This window comes from Camellia sinensis, chromosome 6, assembly GCF_055761805.1.
Source record: "Camellia sinensis isolate YWXY chromosome 6, ASM5576180v1, whole genome shotgun sequence".
Taxonomy (NCBI): Eukaryota; Viridiplantae; Streptophyta; class Magnoliopsida; order Ericales; family Theaceae; genus Camellia; species Camellia sinensis.
This window is the reverse complement of record NC_138966.1, coordinates 144723907-144741239: the sequence shown is the minus strand read 5'-3', so window position 1 is coordinate 144741239 and position 17333 is coordinate 144723907. Positions and strand designations below refer to the sequence as shown.

Here is a 17333-nt window from a genome sequence, read left to right as displayed (position 1 = left end):
ACAATAAAAATTCTGAAGCTGCCATTGTACATAATAACACAACTTTCAACTCAAGCCTCAAAGACAAAAGACAACTTGCATGTAAACATGAAAATAAAACACACATGTATTAACATGGTCTCAGTCTAACTTCCCTTTATAACAAATTAAACTAAGCTTCCTCTCTCACTCAAGCAAGACAGGCTAGTCTAACTTAAGTTACATTGGAATATATTCTAATCCTACTATTTGAATATCTGAAAAATAAAAATCTGATTTAAGCTGATTGTCTCTCACTTACGCTCACACATTAATTATTCATAGAAATAGTTTATAAACACAGAAACCAATCACATAAGCAGATTAATTTCTGTACAAATAGAAAGACTGTTACCCATAACGTCATGGGTTGAGGTATTGCTGATCTTTGTGTGCCCATGGTGCAAAACATCTTACAATGAACAAAGTTGGCCCACCCACAGTGAACCTGTAAACCCTAACTCCAATCTTTCTCTTATACATCTCTCCACGTACCGGTAAAAAAACTTTCATGGCCACCTCATTGAGCCCTTTCAAAGACTTCTTCATCTTCTCCTTGAAACCGGTATTTTTCCTCTCAGAGAAATGGTAACTGGTCAAAAATGCCCGCCTTGCATGCCAATAATCACGTCCATAATCATCTTCCATGGGGCTAGTTATCGGCTGCCATGCATTAATGGTGTGCCGGAAAGATCCACTGAGAGGTGTGGCAGGATCAGGCCAACTGAAGATGGTGATCGGACTGACTGCAGTGCTTGGCATGGCTAATGGTTTCATGAGATGTGGAAGAAACATATTGTGCATCTATATATATGTGAGTAGAAGTTAATTAACGGTAGGTTGGTTTTTTTATATTAATTATAGGTTAGTGGTTGAACCATAGTGGAAATATGTTTAAGAAGGGTGGGTAGTTTTGGTTGCATCTGTGTGACTCATTTCTATTTGCACAAGATATTTTCTAAGTACATTTTTTTAAAAAATTGTTGCTATTAATTACTGTGTTCCTCAAATAATTTTTTAAAATAATCTCATCTTCCATTCTCACAACTCATTATCTTCCACATTAACTCTAATCGCGCACGTTGGCAAGGAAGGGTTGGGTACGGGGTGGAGGAGGAGAGGAGGCTAACGGTTGGGTAGGGGGTGGTGGTGGAGGAGGAGAGGGGCCTAGGCAGGGACGCAGGAAAAGAAAAAAAAGTGGCAAAGCTAAGCTAGGGGTTCAGGAATGTTAATAATAAAATTTTAAAACTTGAAATAAGAGTCATTTTGTTTTAATATAATATTATTGATTTTACATCAATATTTAAATACATTCATATGAGGGGATTCTGTTTGATTTTATAATTGTTTTATGTGTTTTTGGTATTTTTTTAAAAAAGAAAATTGTAAATTTTTTTAATTTATATTGCATTAATCTTATTTATTTGAGATTATGAATGTTTAATTTAATTGGACGAGCTTTAAATATAATTATGTAGCACATGGGTGATTGGTGTACAATATCCCCCACCAACCCAAGCTTTACTAGCCAAAGAAACTAAAGAGAAGATAAAAGGGATTTCACCAAAAGGAATTATGACTACTTCTCGACGTCATTGTTATGGTTCCATTGTCTGTTATATTTTTCTCTATCTTTTCTTATCCACGGGAAAATATTGGCCCTGTTTGGCAAGTTGAATTTTAACTTTTTTTTTTTTTTTGTTAACATCTATAAAAAGATAAAAATAAGTTAAAATAGTTAATAAAACAAAATGTCATATCAAATTCATAATTATTTCATTTTTTTTTCTCACAAATATCACATCTAACTACAAAAAAATCCAACTATCTTTCCAAATACAAAAATTTTAACCTACTAAAATAGCCAAAAACTAAAATAATCTACTAAAATAACTAACTTCTCAAACGAAGCCATTGTCCTTTGGGAAAAATTATTAAATAATTCGGTATTTATGTGATACTCTCTATAAATTAAAAACTACAACTCATATTAAGTGAGTTATTCCTTATTTCTTAATTACTAAATAAGAATGAGGCATTATGTTTCATCAATAAGATTTTTTGCTGCATCATTGATTTAAATCACTACATAAATAATGTCACGTGATACTCTTATCATTTGGAATAGTTGTATACGTTTTCATTGTAATAGTGTCATGTGAGAAACATTATTAAATATTTTCAGAATATCATATAACATTACCCACTTACTTACTTTATACGCTGGATAATAGGAAATCCTAGTATTAAGTCAGCATCTTAGATGTAGAAAGAGCATGCTCAAAATCGGTTGGGTAGTTGAACTTGTTTGTAGGTAAAAGTTAGTAATAACAAGTTTTATAAATTCTCAAACTTAGGACTATCCTCAATTTTCCACGATCTACCTATAATTAAAAATATATGTAATTCCTACTTGTTTATTTTTATACCAAACATTAGGGGTTCTGCTGAGTTCTTCAGCTTTGGATTCAACAATTATATTAAGGTCTCGTTTGCTCATATTTATAATGTAAACATGTTTATAATTTAGAGAAATTCTATCACACGCAACCCTTGAAAGAGGTGTACATATTTACTTTTAATTATGTCATTTTCTTCTTTAGCGGTGTTATTTGGGCATGTGAAACCTATCACATGGCTCAATTCGATGATATGAATTGTTCATTTTTTAGACTACAATGCGTAGATCATTTATAAAAAGAATTAGGTTGATCCGATAATTGAAACCACATTAATTTATTGCATTTGTCTTAAAAAAATGGATAGTTTAACTTTCAAAAAAAGAAAAAAACTTGCAAATAATATTTGTTGTTTAATTTTTTTTTTTTGCAATTAAATGTCAAACTAATGTTGCTGTATTATTTTTCTATTTATATGCTAACGAGTTACTTATGAAATGTTATGTGAATTAAAATTTTAAGAAAACCCAATTAGGTCAAACTTGTGAGATTTATTGTATTTTTATTTTTTAAATTTCAAGAGTCTTGTAATTTGCCCTTTTTAAAAAAAGTCTTCTATATTATATATATAAACATTTTAAAAATATTTTTCTTTTCTTTAGACATTATTTTTTTGGGTTTGACTTTAGGCTTTGCTTCTCATTCAAAAGGTCCACGCATCTCTGGCTTGTTTGTAATCCATCTTTATAAATATCTAGGGTATTTCTGTAATTTTGCTTCACTTAAAAAAATAATTACATTACTTATGTTTCTATTTAAATCATTAGTCTTTCTCACTATACCCATTTTTTTAATGCCCATTTAAAAACAAAATTACAAATTAGTAGAACGTAGAAAAAAAAAAAGGTATTCAAAATATTAAAAAATCATTTTAAATTGCAATACAACTGGAAAGAAGTAAGATAATTATAAACCACTAACATCTATCCTTTAATTGATCAAACTGTCATTCTCTTTCCTTTTTCCCTATGTAACTCCAAGTGATAGCCAATACTACGATACTTTTACTTGCCACTCCGAACCACCTACTACCAGTCTCTACTATCTTAGTCCTTTTATCTCTTCCACTATTTAGTCCATCCCGACATCAACCTCTCCGCTTTACAACCCCCCAAAACTTTAGTCATTGCAGCCACTCAAATCTGTTTTTAGTCACAACCTCACACTTTCTTATAGCCATTATTATAAAGTGTGCTCAATACAAGTCTAATATATATACAGATGCAAATGTTAATTGTGTCTGGTGTGAGTGCAAATATACTTATCACATGCACCACACATGTATTGCACTTATATTTGTGAATATTTTACATTTACATTAAGTACATTTAACAATAACGATACGAAAGATATGGGGTTGTGAAGGGGAGAAGTTAGAGGGTCTAGTATGGTTGTGGTAGTTAGGGTTTGGAGATATGGTGTTGTTGGGTGGAGAGGATGATAATGAAGAGAACATTTTGCAGTAGCAATGGCACGAATGTGGGATCGTGAGGGCAAAAGGATAGGGAACTAAAGTGCTTGCAATGGTTAAGGTATAAAAAAAAGAGCTGTGAGGTGGAGAAGATAGTGGCGATAACAAGAAATTGTGGAACAAATATAAGAATGACATAGAAGGGCTAGGATAGTGATAGTTAGCCGGAAGTAACTAACGTTAGCGATTTCCTAAAAAAGAAAAGAGTAGATGATGAAAAAAGAGAAGGAATAATTTGATCAATTCAAGAGGATAAACTCCATTCCTTTAAAAGTTTTTATTTACTTATTTATTATTATTATAAATTATTTTTCCTTATTTGTGAAGTTACATGTATATATCTCAAATAAATAAAAATATTTTTTTTATTACAAAAATAAGGAAAATAGGGTTGTAAATAAAATCACCCTCGCATGACATAACCACACAACGGACCTTTCTTCCCTGTTTGGTACAGAAGGAACTAGAAAATCAAGCGTTCACGAAGAACTCTGATCAACTTGAAGCTAAAAGGTGCGAAATTTCTGTCTTCAAACCCTAATTCCGTTGATTCTATTGTCTCTTAGAAACCTTAATCTGTATTTTTTTAACCGCGAAACCTCTATGTTTTTCCCCTTCCAAATCTGTCGGTGCCTGCTGTTTGAATGCAAAAGTTGGGTATAGAATAGGGGTTTTACTTGTAAATAGGAAATCTCCATTAATTTGCCCAAAATTGAAGAGATAGAAAGTCAATTGATTGATTTTTGAAGAACCCAATTCCCTGTTTGGTGTTCTGGGATGGTGAGATGTGCAAATTTGACATTTTCTCAAGGTGAATTTTTGATCAGTGGTTGCTTGTAGTAGATTTGCATCTCTGTTGGACTAGTGAATCTTGAAACTGGGTTTTAGCTGTTTATGGTTTTGCATTCATCAGAAGGTGTTCTAGGGCTTTCAAAGCTCTTGATTTCTTTGAGCTTTGGTTATTGCTTCTAGTAGTTTGTGTTTGTTTGAAAAGGGTTCTAGATGGGGAAGCCATTGTTTTATGAGATCTTGGAAAAACCAGCTACAAGTTGTATTATTGGAATTTGTTCTGCACTTTGGTTCTATATACAGAAGAAAAATATTGGGTATTCTCATGTCGGCTTGAGTTATGAAACCGCCCTTGAAGGGCATTATTGGAGGATAATAACATCGGCATTTTCCCATATAAGTGTCCTTCATCTTGTTTTCAATATGAGTGCACTTTGGAGTCTTGGAGTTGTAGAGAAGCTAGGGTACATGGGACTAGGGATGGAGTTTTATCTTCAGTACACACTAGTCCTGGTAGTGTTATCAGGTTTGCTAGTCTTGGGGGCTTACCATGTTTTAATTAAAAAATTCAAGCTAGAGTATTTCCGGAGAGTGACAGCTGTTGGGTATTCCTGTGTAGTTTTTGGTTGGATGACCATTCTTTCAGTGAAGCAACCCTCATCGAAGCTGGACCTTTTTGGGTTTCTTTCTCTTCCAATCAGTTTTGCACCATTTGAATCACTTATATTTACTTCAATAATTGTTCCACAGGCAAGTTTTGTGGGCCACTTCTCTGGAATTATTGTTGGGTATGCCATTGCTTGGGGTTTGATCCATGGTGTAAACAATTATTGGGCAGTTTCTATGTTGGGATGGATTGTACTTGTGTTTGTGTTGAGTTTGAAGCGGTCTGGTGCATTTGATTTCAACTTTCTTGAGGTTGAATCCGTTACAGATGCATCCTTGCCTTCTGTTCGGTTTCTTGCCTCGGGAAATGGTAGAACCTTGCAGATGAGTTCACTACCAGCTGTGGGTGCTGATATTGTGTAGCTCATGATCAAACAATGATATTGCTTGTGGGAAATGTACTTGACTTGGGCTAATCCTGTATTTACCTGTGCATTTTCTTTCCCAAACCGGTTTGCTGTGCTTGGAACAAAGTGGATTTGAATGAATCATTAATGCCATATATCCCAAGATAGCTATACAATCTTTAGTTGCTGCTTTATCGATTAATTAAATTGTTGGATCCATGTCATTCTTACATCTGACAGTATGTAAGGTTGCTACTAGTTATTATTGTTCTCCAATCCTTCATTTATTGTGCTAGAGAAGTGTTTTTCCTGATGCGTAGGATCTTATGGTCCTGACAAGTTCAATGGCAATTGTTTGTTCCACCGACCTTTCCTAAATGAAATGAGAATTTTGAATTGGTTTATTGCATTGACAATGCTGTTCTAACTTGGTATTTTATGGTCTTAAAAATGAAGGCTAAGACTAATTTGATTGAATGTTAATTTATTCCTTTTCCTTTTTAACTATTTGCATTTAAGAAGTTCAATTGACTTTCTCTGTAATACAAGTTATTGATATGTGGGAGCTGTTGCTCATGACATTAAATGTTGCTAGATAAATTATAAGAGCATAAAAAATCATTTATTAACTGTTTCTCATGGTCATGGAATTTTTTAATTTTTCTTGGTTTAAATCTTAATAGCATAAAGTGCATATTGAAGTGAGTTTTCATATTTGAAGTTTCATCCCAGTAGATCTCTTAGCCTTGTTGAAATAGTCCTTAGTTGATTGAGGCAAATGCTCAAATGCAGATACTAAATTAGCTGTCTTCGACTACTCTTGAAGAACCTAATCACTTCTAGAGCATTCTGTTACAGAAGTCTGAAACAATTTTATGACTAATTTAGATTAGCATTGTTGATGTGGTGGTTGTTGGATTGCAACTGACAATTGACTATTATAGTTATTAGGATAACTGCATTTAGGTGACATATATAAGACAGAACCCGGTAAATCTAGCTATCAAGGGTTTGAATTTTGCCTTGTAACAAAAACGCTTTAATGAATCTCAACTTCCTTCAAGAGTGTTGGGTACTGGTCACTTCATGCTTCATAGATTTGCAGATCTTGTATAAGTGCTTCACCAGTAGGAATGGCAACGGGGCGGGGCGGGGTCGGGGATCACCCTCCCCGTCCCCGATCCCCGATGGCCAAAACTTTCCCGTCCCCGGCCCTGATCCCCGACGGAGAACCTATCACGGTCCCCATCCCCGTCTCCAACGGGGATCGGGTTTTCTCGACCTCGAAAATTCCCCGATCCAACTCTGTTTCAACATTCAACACCATCAACAACAACTTTCAACATCCTCAAAAAATCATACACAGAGACACACACACACACATACTTACATGTATACATTCACACAAAGACACACACATACATTGTACATACACACAGACACACCATACATGTATACAGAGAGAGAAAGGGAAAGGGGACGATGGAGATTGGCTGATCTGAGATCTCTGGAGCGAACGGCGGACAGCGACTGAGGGCAGGGCAGCGATCTGAGATCTCTGGAGCGAACGACGGAGGTGAAGCGACAGTCGAGAGGTGGACAGCGACTCTGTGCTAAGGAGGCGGAGAGGAGAGGTGCGAGACTCTCGGCGGTCGAGAGGTTTGCAAATCGCAGCGAGAGTGAGAGAGAGGAGAGGAGGTGCGAGAGTGAGAGAATAAAGGGAAGAGAGAGAGAGAGAGAGAGAGATAGAGAGATAGACCAGAACATGAACGTATAATATATATTAAGGGGTATATATAGTAACTTTAATTCGGGGGACTAACGGGGCCGGGGACGGGGGTGAAAAACATATCACCGTTCCCGGCCCGAAAGTCATCGGGAATTTATTTTTGAGTACCATTTCCGGCCTGTTGGGGATATTTTTCGGGAAAAAATCACTCTAATCGGGGTGGGGGGTCGGGTCCCGTCAGGCCAGTTTCAAATTGCCATCCTTATTCACCAGTTGGAGGCAAGCACTCCCTCACCAACTAGGACAATGGCATAAATTGATTTCACTGGAAATGACATTGGGATGTCCCACTGGGACTAAAATAGCCATATAAGACAAAATAGGTTATTTTAGCCAAATAGGACAAAATATTACATCCAATCCATAATCATTTTATTTTTTCTTTCACAAAAGTCAAACAAGTCAAAAAGTTTATCTTAAACGAAGCTTTTTAGTCCTAAGTTAAAATAGTCAAAAAGTCAAAAAACAAAAAAGTCAACTTACATCCCAAACGAATGCTGAAATGAAGAGTTCACCTTTTTGTTAAATGATTGAGAAATTCTTTTAAGCTGAGTTGTTTGAATCTATTAGATAGTTGGCTGTTGTATAACTCCATTAGCAGCGCATGTAAATGGACTTAAATAAGTCTCTTCGTCTTGTATCATAGATTTGATTTTGAAGGGTTTTGTGCAATTATTATAAGTGAATGGTCATTTGATAAAGAAGATTAAAGTCTGACATTCCATTCTATATTCATTCTTGTAAACTATACATTAGACCCTTTCTTGATTCCATTGTAAGTCTTCCTTTCTGGTAGGTGGGCTATAGAATGCCATCATTGTTCAAGAAGTGATGACGGTTGTACCACCTTAGCTCCAAAAAAAAAAGAAAAAAGGGAAAATTACAAATGAGAGTCATAAAATAATTGCGCTATGGATGATTTTTTATTATTATTATTATATATATATATATATAGATAACTTTGTCAAGAAGACTTGTATTCCCATGAACATTGAAAAGTAATTTTTCAAAAAAAATGGATAAAAGTGAGAACATGCTCATTATAACTTTATTTAAAATTAAAAAAAAGAAAGTGCAAAGAAAGTGCCTATGACATTTGACAAGTTTGAATGAGGTTTTAATTTTCTCACAGGTTGGTTCAAGATTATCATAAATTGCATCACTAGTGTAGAGTTCTCTATCTTTTCTTATCAGATGGGGTACAAAACCCATCAATTATTTTAAATTCCTCATTTTTTAGCTTCTTTTTTTATTTTTTTTATAATTATAATAATAATTTCAAATGAAATTATTAAAAAAGGCATTAATAATTTCACGACATTTCATCTCACAATTAAGCTTACACATTCACTACTTCATGAGTTAGGATTTATGAGAGCATCCACCTCCATCACCATCCATCCATCCTCCTCAAATCTTACATTCAAAACATGCCCGCTCTCAAAATCTTGAAAATTATTTGGCGACAATATTCAGGCAATAACGGTGACAATCATTTGATTATTTATACTTTTCCGGCAATGACGATGAGTAGAAGTTTTTCCGATAATCACAACTTCATGAGATGAGAGAAGTATAAGAATAAAAGTTTAGAGGAGATTCATAACTTTGATGGTGTTCTTAGTTCAGAGGAGATTGGCCTTCTTGTGAAAAAAATGACAAAAAATAATAAAAAATGTGTGTTATTTTTTCGGGACTGAACTCCTAAATATATGACCGAAATTCGAGAACACGTGTTTGAACATTGTTCATTTGTTTGGGAATAAGTAATCGAACATTTTTTATTTGTTTGAGAACAAATTATCGAAACTCGTGGAGATCGTAGAACCTACAATAGGAAAATTTTGAATCATCAACAAAAAAAACCCTACAGTTATTTTTTCAGGTCACGAACAAGTATATAAAGTGGTAATCACTTTTGTGGATTTTGTTAGGGTTTTGGAGAGGCTTTTTGGGGTGTGTGGGTGTGCGGGTGTGCATTCAATTGAATGGGTGAAATGTTTTGAAGAATAATTTTGATATTATTTGAGAGGGGAGAAAAAAATTTTAAGAGTTTTAAAATTTGTACGTGAAGATCTAAAGAAATAAATTTTTTTTACAAATTTTAAAATAATTAATAAAGTGTTAATAGCAGTACTCATTAAAAAAAAAATAGTGCTTTGATGGAAAATGATTTCATCCTTAAATATCTCTCTCTCCTTTCATATTTCAATACAAATTTCTTGTAACTTGTCAATCGTATTTTCATATTTCAATACAAATTTCTTGTTACTTGTCAATCATATTTTCATATTTCAATACAAATTTCTTGTTATTTATCATCTAGTGTTTCAATTTAGTCCCTTTTAGTCACACTTAAAAATTAAAAAATAATTTATACGGCATTAAGTATTTTACCCCTCAAATTTTATTCAAATTTCAGTATGATTCTTTATGTTTCAATTTTAACTTAAATTTTAAATAAATAGTTGGATGATGGAATAATCTTTTTAAAGCAAGAGTTAAAATTTGAAGGCTTAATTATTACAATTAAAAAGTGAGAGATTACATAAAAATTTAAAAATTATAATTTAACCTTAGGGGAAAGAAACTGCTTTTCCATTTCTAACAACATTTTCCCTTCACAAAATCTAATTTTTTAGTATTCACAAACAGTGCAACAAAAGGGCATATTCTCAATTGGAGTTTAACAACGGCTTTTTTAGATACAACAATGATTCATCCCCCCTTTTTCTCCCACCCCCTTTGACCCCCTCTCTCTCTTATTGGTTACTTTTTCTTTTTCTTTTTCTTTTTTTTCCTGCTCCTCCAATCACCACCCGCCACGTGACAAAGGGGGTGAGAGGGTGACCCCCAAAAGGGGTCCCAAGCATTATTCTTTTAGATATGTTTTTATTCTTTTAAAATAAAAAAAATGATATATTTAGTAATTATTAAAAAATTGCTTTTTCTTTTTTAATTAATGAGAAAGTGGTCAAAACAAATAAGCTTTTACTTTTTAGTTTATTTAGCTAAAGAAAAAAAACAGCTTTTTAGCACATGCCAAAAGGGACTCAAGTTAATCAATTCACCACCCAAGTAATTGCAAAGTTTATTGGGGAAATTGTAAATACATGGATTAGTTACAAAATAATTACACTCCAAATGATAATTTTTATTTTTTGTGCAACTCCGACACACAAGAAGAGTTTCACCAAGTACAAGAATAAATTTGTACCATGCACACAGGAGAATTATACCATCATGAAAATGTAATTTTTTTTGGTCACTACTCCACTTAAAAGCAATTTTCCCAAGTTTATTCAACAAGATGAGAGGGAGAAATAAATAAATAAATTTGGAACGGGATGACAGAGAAGAAAACCCCAAAAATTTGGGCAGGATGAGAGGGCACGTCGATCGAATCAATCATTCAAGCAGAGTTAAAAATAAATAAATAAATAAACTTTCTAAGCAATTTGTATATATTTTAATTAAAAACATAGAAATCTTCTAAAATTCACAAATGGCGTTTTTTTTTTGGGGGGGGGGGGGGGGGGTGAATAACAAATGGCATTAGTTCTAATAAAAATATACAGAAGACAACAGGCATATGAAAAAGAGATTCATGGCTGCCTTGATTCGTACACAACCCTCACATAATAAAAATAAATGAAAAAGAAGTTCCCAATTCAATCAATTTTGGAGTGTATATATATAACAATCTTCAACACCAAGATCAACTTTCTCTGATTGCAAGAGAGGAACTGTCATCATTGGCATCTGGTTGATCTGCACATATTATGACAAATCATTTGTAACTTCTCTTCAAAAAGTACCACAAATTTAAAATAACAATTTTCAGCAAGTTCCAACAAAATGACTCGTATACACCTGAATTTTAGTGTCCAACTTTTTTTAATTTATATTTATATTAAGAATGGCACCAATGGGGTGCCACCCGAATACACAAAAGGAAAAGCAGACAGCCCTAATGTATCTATACAGAAGCTTATACACAAAAAGACTGAAAAATTTAAAAATTAGTTACCGCCAACCAAGCATGGAGCATCAATACCTTTTTTTTTTTTTTTTTTTTTTGGGGGGGGGGGGGGGGGGGGGGGGTAAGGTAATATGAATATATCAACAAAACAAAATTTACAAGAGTTCAACTAGGGTATACCCCAGCACTTCTTACAGCAAAAAAAAGTAATCAAATCCTATGAAATAAACTGCTAGAAAAAATTTGCAACATGAAGCTATAAGTTATGTATACCGAACAAGATTGAAAATGTTATTCAGGTAGTTAACCAATAATTAATTGAAAGATAGCAGTATATGCAAAAAAACATAGATGGCGGCATATCCCCTTTCTCCATACAGATGCAGCTATGTCACAACCAATCAAAGTCAAACACTCAACAAGGAAAACACAAACCATCTAACACAAGCTCCTTAAAACTGGGGAAAAAACAAACTAATGGGCACCATTATTGGGAAAATAAGCAAAACCAGAACCACTTAAGCAAATTCCCCCGTTCAGCTATTGCTTCATGATCTTATTAGAGATAATCCAAGCTAGGCACAATTGTCGGTTAAATAAAGATATTTTTTTATTTTCCTTCAAGAACTAATCTTGGCTTTCAAATCATCTACAATCATCTTGATTGTGTGTGCAGTTTCTCTCCTGTTAAAGATAGTTTATACATGGCTTTTGAAATTCTTCTTCCTGTTGTTCTGCACTATAGAAGTTCAGCATCCCATTGTTGAGACCTTCTACTAAACCTCATTCCTCCTCATAGTCTATGCCAAATAGAATTAGAATAGGAGCATTTAAAAACAAAATGTTGCTGAGATTCATCAGATTGATTGCAGAAAAAACAAACAAGCTTGCTCCATCTCTATTCCCCATTCAATCAACCGGTCTTTGGAAGCAAATCTTCCAGCACACAGAAGCCACAAAATGAAGGCACACTTGAGGATGTTTTGGGGAAACCAAACAATGGGGTACCCCTAGGCCACTTTCAGTCACCATGGTAAATGATATCATCAGTTTTAGCCCTAAGTCTCCAACAGACTTGACCCAAGTTGTAAATAACTGTATCTCCTTATTTTTTGGAAAGTCGCCCGAATGGATGCCAATTATCCAACCAAAGAAATGTATCTAGATCATCCCCCACTATGTCCTTAATGACTGGTTGTCCCATCCTTCTTCTCTGTCATTTTTATGTATTGGTATTTCAAGTTCTGATTTCAAATCCTCTTAAAACCCTCCTTTTTTATTTAAAAATGTTCCCTTCTCATCCAGAATTCTACGCAGCAGTATAATTTCATTGTGCTTTGAGAAATCTGCCTAGCAGTAGATCTATTAGCAATTTCAGTGTCTAATTCCAGCAGTAGTGCTTGCTCAAGAATATCAAAATTTTGGATTAGTAAGGATTTTTTTAGAATTGTTTGAAAATTATCAAAACTTAAACCCAACTCAACAAAGCTTTTCCCCAACTATTCAGACAAATACATGAATCCTCTTTCACAATTCTGCTCAATCAAGAGTCATAATCTCAGTCAAACAGCAAGTTAACAAACCTTTCTTTCTTTCTACCTTTTTTTTCCACAAAAAAAAAAAAAAAAAATTCTCAACCAAAGTAAGTTATGGTTTCCCTTGTTACCTAGCATCACTCTTCCTAACTGGGTAACTTATTGGTCTTTGCTGCACATGACAAACTATTTTAATCAATGTTTACTCGTTTTATCTTTCAATAGATGCTGATTCTATCATCTTACTAATTCATTCTTTCCTAATCTTGTCACATTCACTTTTGCATCCTCATCTCAACTACATTCAGTTTGCGAATTATCTGGCAATTACATAGAGAGGAAAAATATATTTGGGCAATTTTGGTGGCCTAAGCCTTTGTCCAGTTTGATGCAAGATAGAAAACAAGAATAGTTATGTATCTATCAATGATGTCATATAAGGCATGTTCCATCAATGCTTGTAATTATTTATACATATTATGAAGTTAATTAGGTATTTATTTATTTTGAAGGCCATGGTATGAACAGAATGGTACCACATTTTAAAGACCATAGAGTTCTATCAATAATGTGTAGGTCCCAAAATATTGAAATTATGTACCAAACAAGAAAATACCTAATAACCTTCAAATCATCAAATTTGAAGAATTGTTTAATAGCAGTACTTACCAATCCTTATCTCTTTTCCACTATGTTCATTATCAACAACTCCATTGACATGTGCTGAGCTAGAGACAGAGCTGCTTTCCTGAGCACTTGGAAGAAGGTTGGAGAAGCCTTGCCCAATTGACTTCCATAACCGTCCAGACAGAGATGATTGTAAATTATGAGCACTGGCATCAGATGATAGCTCAACTGGCCTAGCCGCAGCAGCGCTCAGCTCAGAGAATCTCACAGCTCCTAAAATTTGTTCTGGAAGTTCTGATTCAGTTTGGCTCTCAATGAGAAAAGCTAGATCAACAGTAAGTGTTGTTATGTAACCAAAAGCCAAATGAACAATTGCATTCGCAACCATAGAAGATCCAATATCAATATCTACTTCTATGAAATTCTCTGCCACACAGTACTGGCAAGTAAGTGCTCTGCCAATTAAACATATACCTCGCTCCCCAACTGCTGTTCTGACAATCCAAGGTCCTTTAACAATGTTAGCAATCAATTTAAGCCTTGAATTCCTAAACCCATCGTCCCCTTTCAAGAACCGGTCCATCAAAGATCCCTCGGGGATAGGTTCCAAGGCTACGAAATATGCAATGGCACTGTAATTATCCTTGCTTGGGACTTGTAGATTGAATGCCCAAACAAAAGGCTTCTTACCTGTCGGAAATTCATCCTCAAGAGCCTTCCTAATGCAGTTTTTGGGATTCTTTAAGGCCTCTGAAATCTTTGTAGGACCTCTGACCCAATCAAAACCAAGTGGCTTTAGAAGATACTCACCGCCAGGAATTTTAACCCTGGTCAAGAAATACTCCGGACCACGGACCATAAAAATGTTTCCGGATGGGGTTGCCCAACCATTTGGACAATTATCTGGTTCAAGAAATGGAACAGCTCCTTCGGCCTTCACTCTCTTAATCCATCCGTTCTCGTTATCATTATCAGTAACAGGGTTGGCCATAAGCAATCAAAGTCACCTGTTCAGCAACAATCTAATATTTAGTTACTATAAAAAGCCAAATAAATAAACCGCAGAAGCATTTTTGTCTCAGAAGTGAAGCCGTGGCCCCTCAAGAAATCATTAATTTGACAAATACAACTACCCAATTGTGAAAGCACCTCAACAATGGGCTTAGCATTAAAACATTGTTCCAGAGACCAAGCTCTTTCCCAAATGATGTTAACTCCTACTAGCCTAGGTCCCACTCCAGCTCTATATTACATGGATTTGAATACGAGTATTAGGTGCAGGTGCAGTTACATGCCTAAGCGTTGGATCTATCCTAAACCTAAATCTTACAATATTACGATATGCAACCAAAAGTTGGGTATGGGTATAAGGACACATGTTAAGCACTTACATATACTGAATGTTGTATAAATATCCTTATATATGGTGTTGTAAATTATTTACAAATTTAGAGGATAATGTGAAATTCATATAAGAAGTTAGAAATATTTTTTTACTAAGACATATGAAAGTCTTCTTCATACATCACACATAGTTAGAGGATTTAAGTGTCTAAATTGAATATGGGTGTAACACATATATCACACACCTGTACCATTGTCATATCATATCCAGCAGACAAGAGTACACAGGAGGAATTAGAAGAGTCCATATAACAAAGCATCCAGCTATGTCAGTTTCTAGTGTCACTGATGAGCACAAACACAATCTATCCTTCCCCAAAACCACCCAAATTGAACAAAAAGGAATTACATATAGCAGTTGTGAGTTTTGGGTTTTTAAACTGTATTATAAGGATCAAAGCACTCAATTTCCTAGAAAATTCTTGCTTAAAAGAACAATCCTTTCTTGATAAGTAAAATTCATCAAATAGCTCCAATGGGACACAACCCGAAACCTTAGAAAATTTTCTCTGCAGATATTTTCTCTCTCGCCAAACAAAGAACAAATATTTGCACTAGAACAAGCCAGTAATCCCTTCTAAATTCTCAATCTTCATTAACAATAAGTAAATTTATCAAATTTTAATCTATTGCCCAGAAAAAGAATTGATGCTGAGTTCATTAACAGCTCACGATACACAGATCAGCAAAAATTTGGAATCCAAAGCTGAATCAAACACGCAGAAAAATGTACAAACCAATCAAATAACCACAAATTACAGAAAACCCACGAAAGCAAAAGAATTTTAACAATAAACCCATGAAAGTAAAATATATATATATATATATATTTAATGACGAATCAAGTTTTTTTTTTTTTAAAGAAAAAAAACTGACCTTTTTCTCTCTGGAAAAGCGGGATTTGAAGTGGGTTTGAGATCAGAGAATTACGGTTTGGCTCTATTTTATGCTAAGATGAGGAAAGTATACGTGTACAAAACGCAAGAAGCATTAACGAGGAATCGTTCTTCTTCACCTGTTCTGATTCGAAGACATATTTTATATTTATTTAGGGTAATTACACTTTTTATTATTATAATTTAATTTAAATTTTATTTTAGTCTTTATTAAGTATTTTAATTTGAACAATTTTTAATCCTTACATTTTAAGTTCAATTTCACTTTGATTTTTTTAATTTATATTTTTGTTAATTTTGTCTACATTTAAGTCTTTAAAAATTGATAAATGTTTCAAAATTAATGATTTTAATTTTCAAATTATTCAATTTGTTTTTTGTAATTTTAATTTGGTATTTTTTGTTTAAATTGGAGAATAAAATTAATAATTTTAAGGCATTTATCAATTTTCTGACTATTGTTTAGTCCTTAAAAAGTGTAAAAATTAAACTATTCAATTTCAAACTATAGAAATTAAAATAAAATTTCAATAAAACTATAGAAGTAAAAAATGTAATTAATCTATTTATTTCTTATTACAATATTCAATATGGATATTGAAAAACAGTTGTGGCCCTTAAAATATGTACTATAATTTTAATTATAATGATATGATAGATAATTTTTTAATTTACTGCAATCTCAGTTATATATATAAAAAAAAATATTCAAAATTATGTAAGATCTCATTGTAAATGATTTTTAAGGATTTAAATTATGAGTTTATAATAATTTACATATATTTACTTTCATATGTCGAATAGTGGATATATCCCTTTCTATGTGTTTGTTTAGTAAACCAACCAGTCCAAATCACGCACCGACAATACATACATAGAGTTGTTTTGTTTTGATTGATTCTTTAATCGGTTACGAAGGACTTGAGTAATCAGTTTAATTAAACAAAAATGAGCAAGACCTGATGACTATTAATAGCTCTAAACTGGTGTGGGTCTCACATGATGAAATGTTTTGCTCTTGTGTTTTTTTTTTTTTTTTTAGAATTTTCATCTCATTAGTGGTCAATTAGTGCTCCCAAATTAGTGGGATGAATCATTGTTGTTAATTAAATTTGAGATTTAGAAGGGGGCACATTTCAAGTCTGAAGTTTTGCCCACTAGGCTCATGTTGTGTTATGGTATATATCTTTTAAAATGTATATATTATATGTATTTTTATGATAAATATTATATGAAATTTTTGGTAATAGTAATAATAATTTGTGATTTAGAAATAAAATTGTGTATTCTTGTGGTCAAAACATTTTCTAATCATAAAATGTGTAATAGTACCATAAAATACATAATATT

At 33.4% G+C, this 17333-nt stretch overlaps 2 protein-coding genes across 2 annotated transcripts; one reads left to right on the top strand and one right to left on the bottom strand.

The window, feature by feature from the left end:
• Positions 1-4804: 4804 nt before the first annotated feature.
• Positions 4805-6161, top strand: RBL13 (RHOMBOID-like protein 13). The gene has a single exon (XM_028228958.2). The coding sequence runs from the start codon at positions 4951-4953 to the stop codon at positions 5764-5766; it is 816 nt and encodes a 271-aa protein (XP_028084759.2). The 5' UTR covers positions 4805-4950; the 3' UTR covers positions 5767-6161.
• Positions 6162-10985: 4824 nt separating this feature from the next.
• On the bottom strand, positions 10986-16122 carry LOC114285876 (ENHANCED DISEASE RESISTANCE-like protein (DUF1336)). Its single transcript, XM_028228957.2, has 3 exons — positions 15964-16122; positions 13726-14690; positions 10986-11310 (listed from the first exon to the last, which is right to left on the bottom strand). The coding sequence occupies exons 2-3, from the start codon at positions 14672-14674 to the stop codon at positions 11258-11260; spliced, it is 1002 nt and encodes a 333-aa protein (XP_028084758.2). The 5' UTR covers positions 14675-14690; positions 15964-16122; the 3' UTR covers positions 10986-11257.
• Between the last annotated feature and the right edge of the window lie 1211 nt (positions 16123-17333).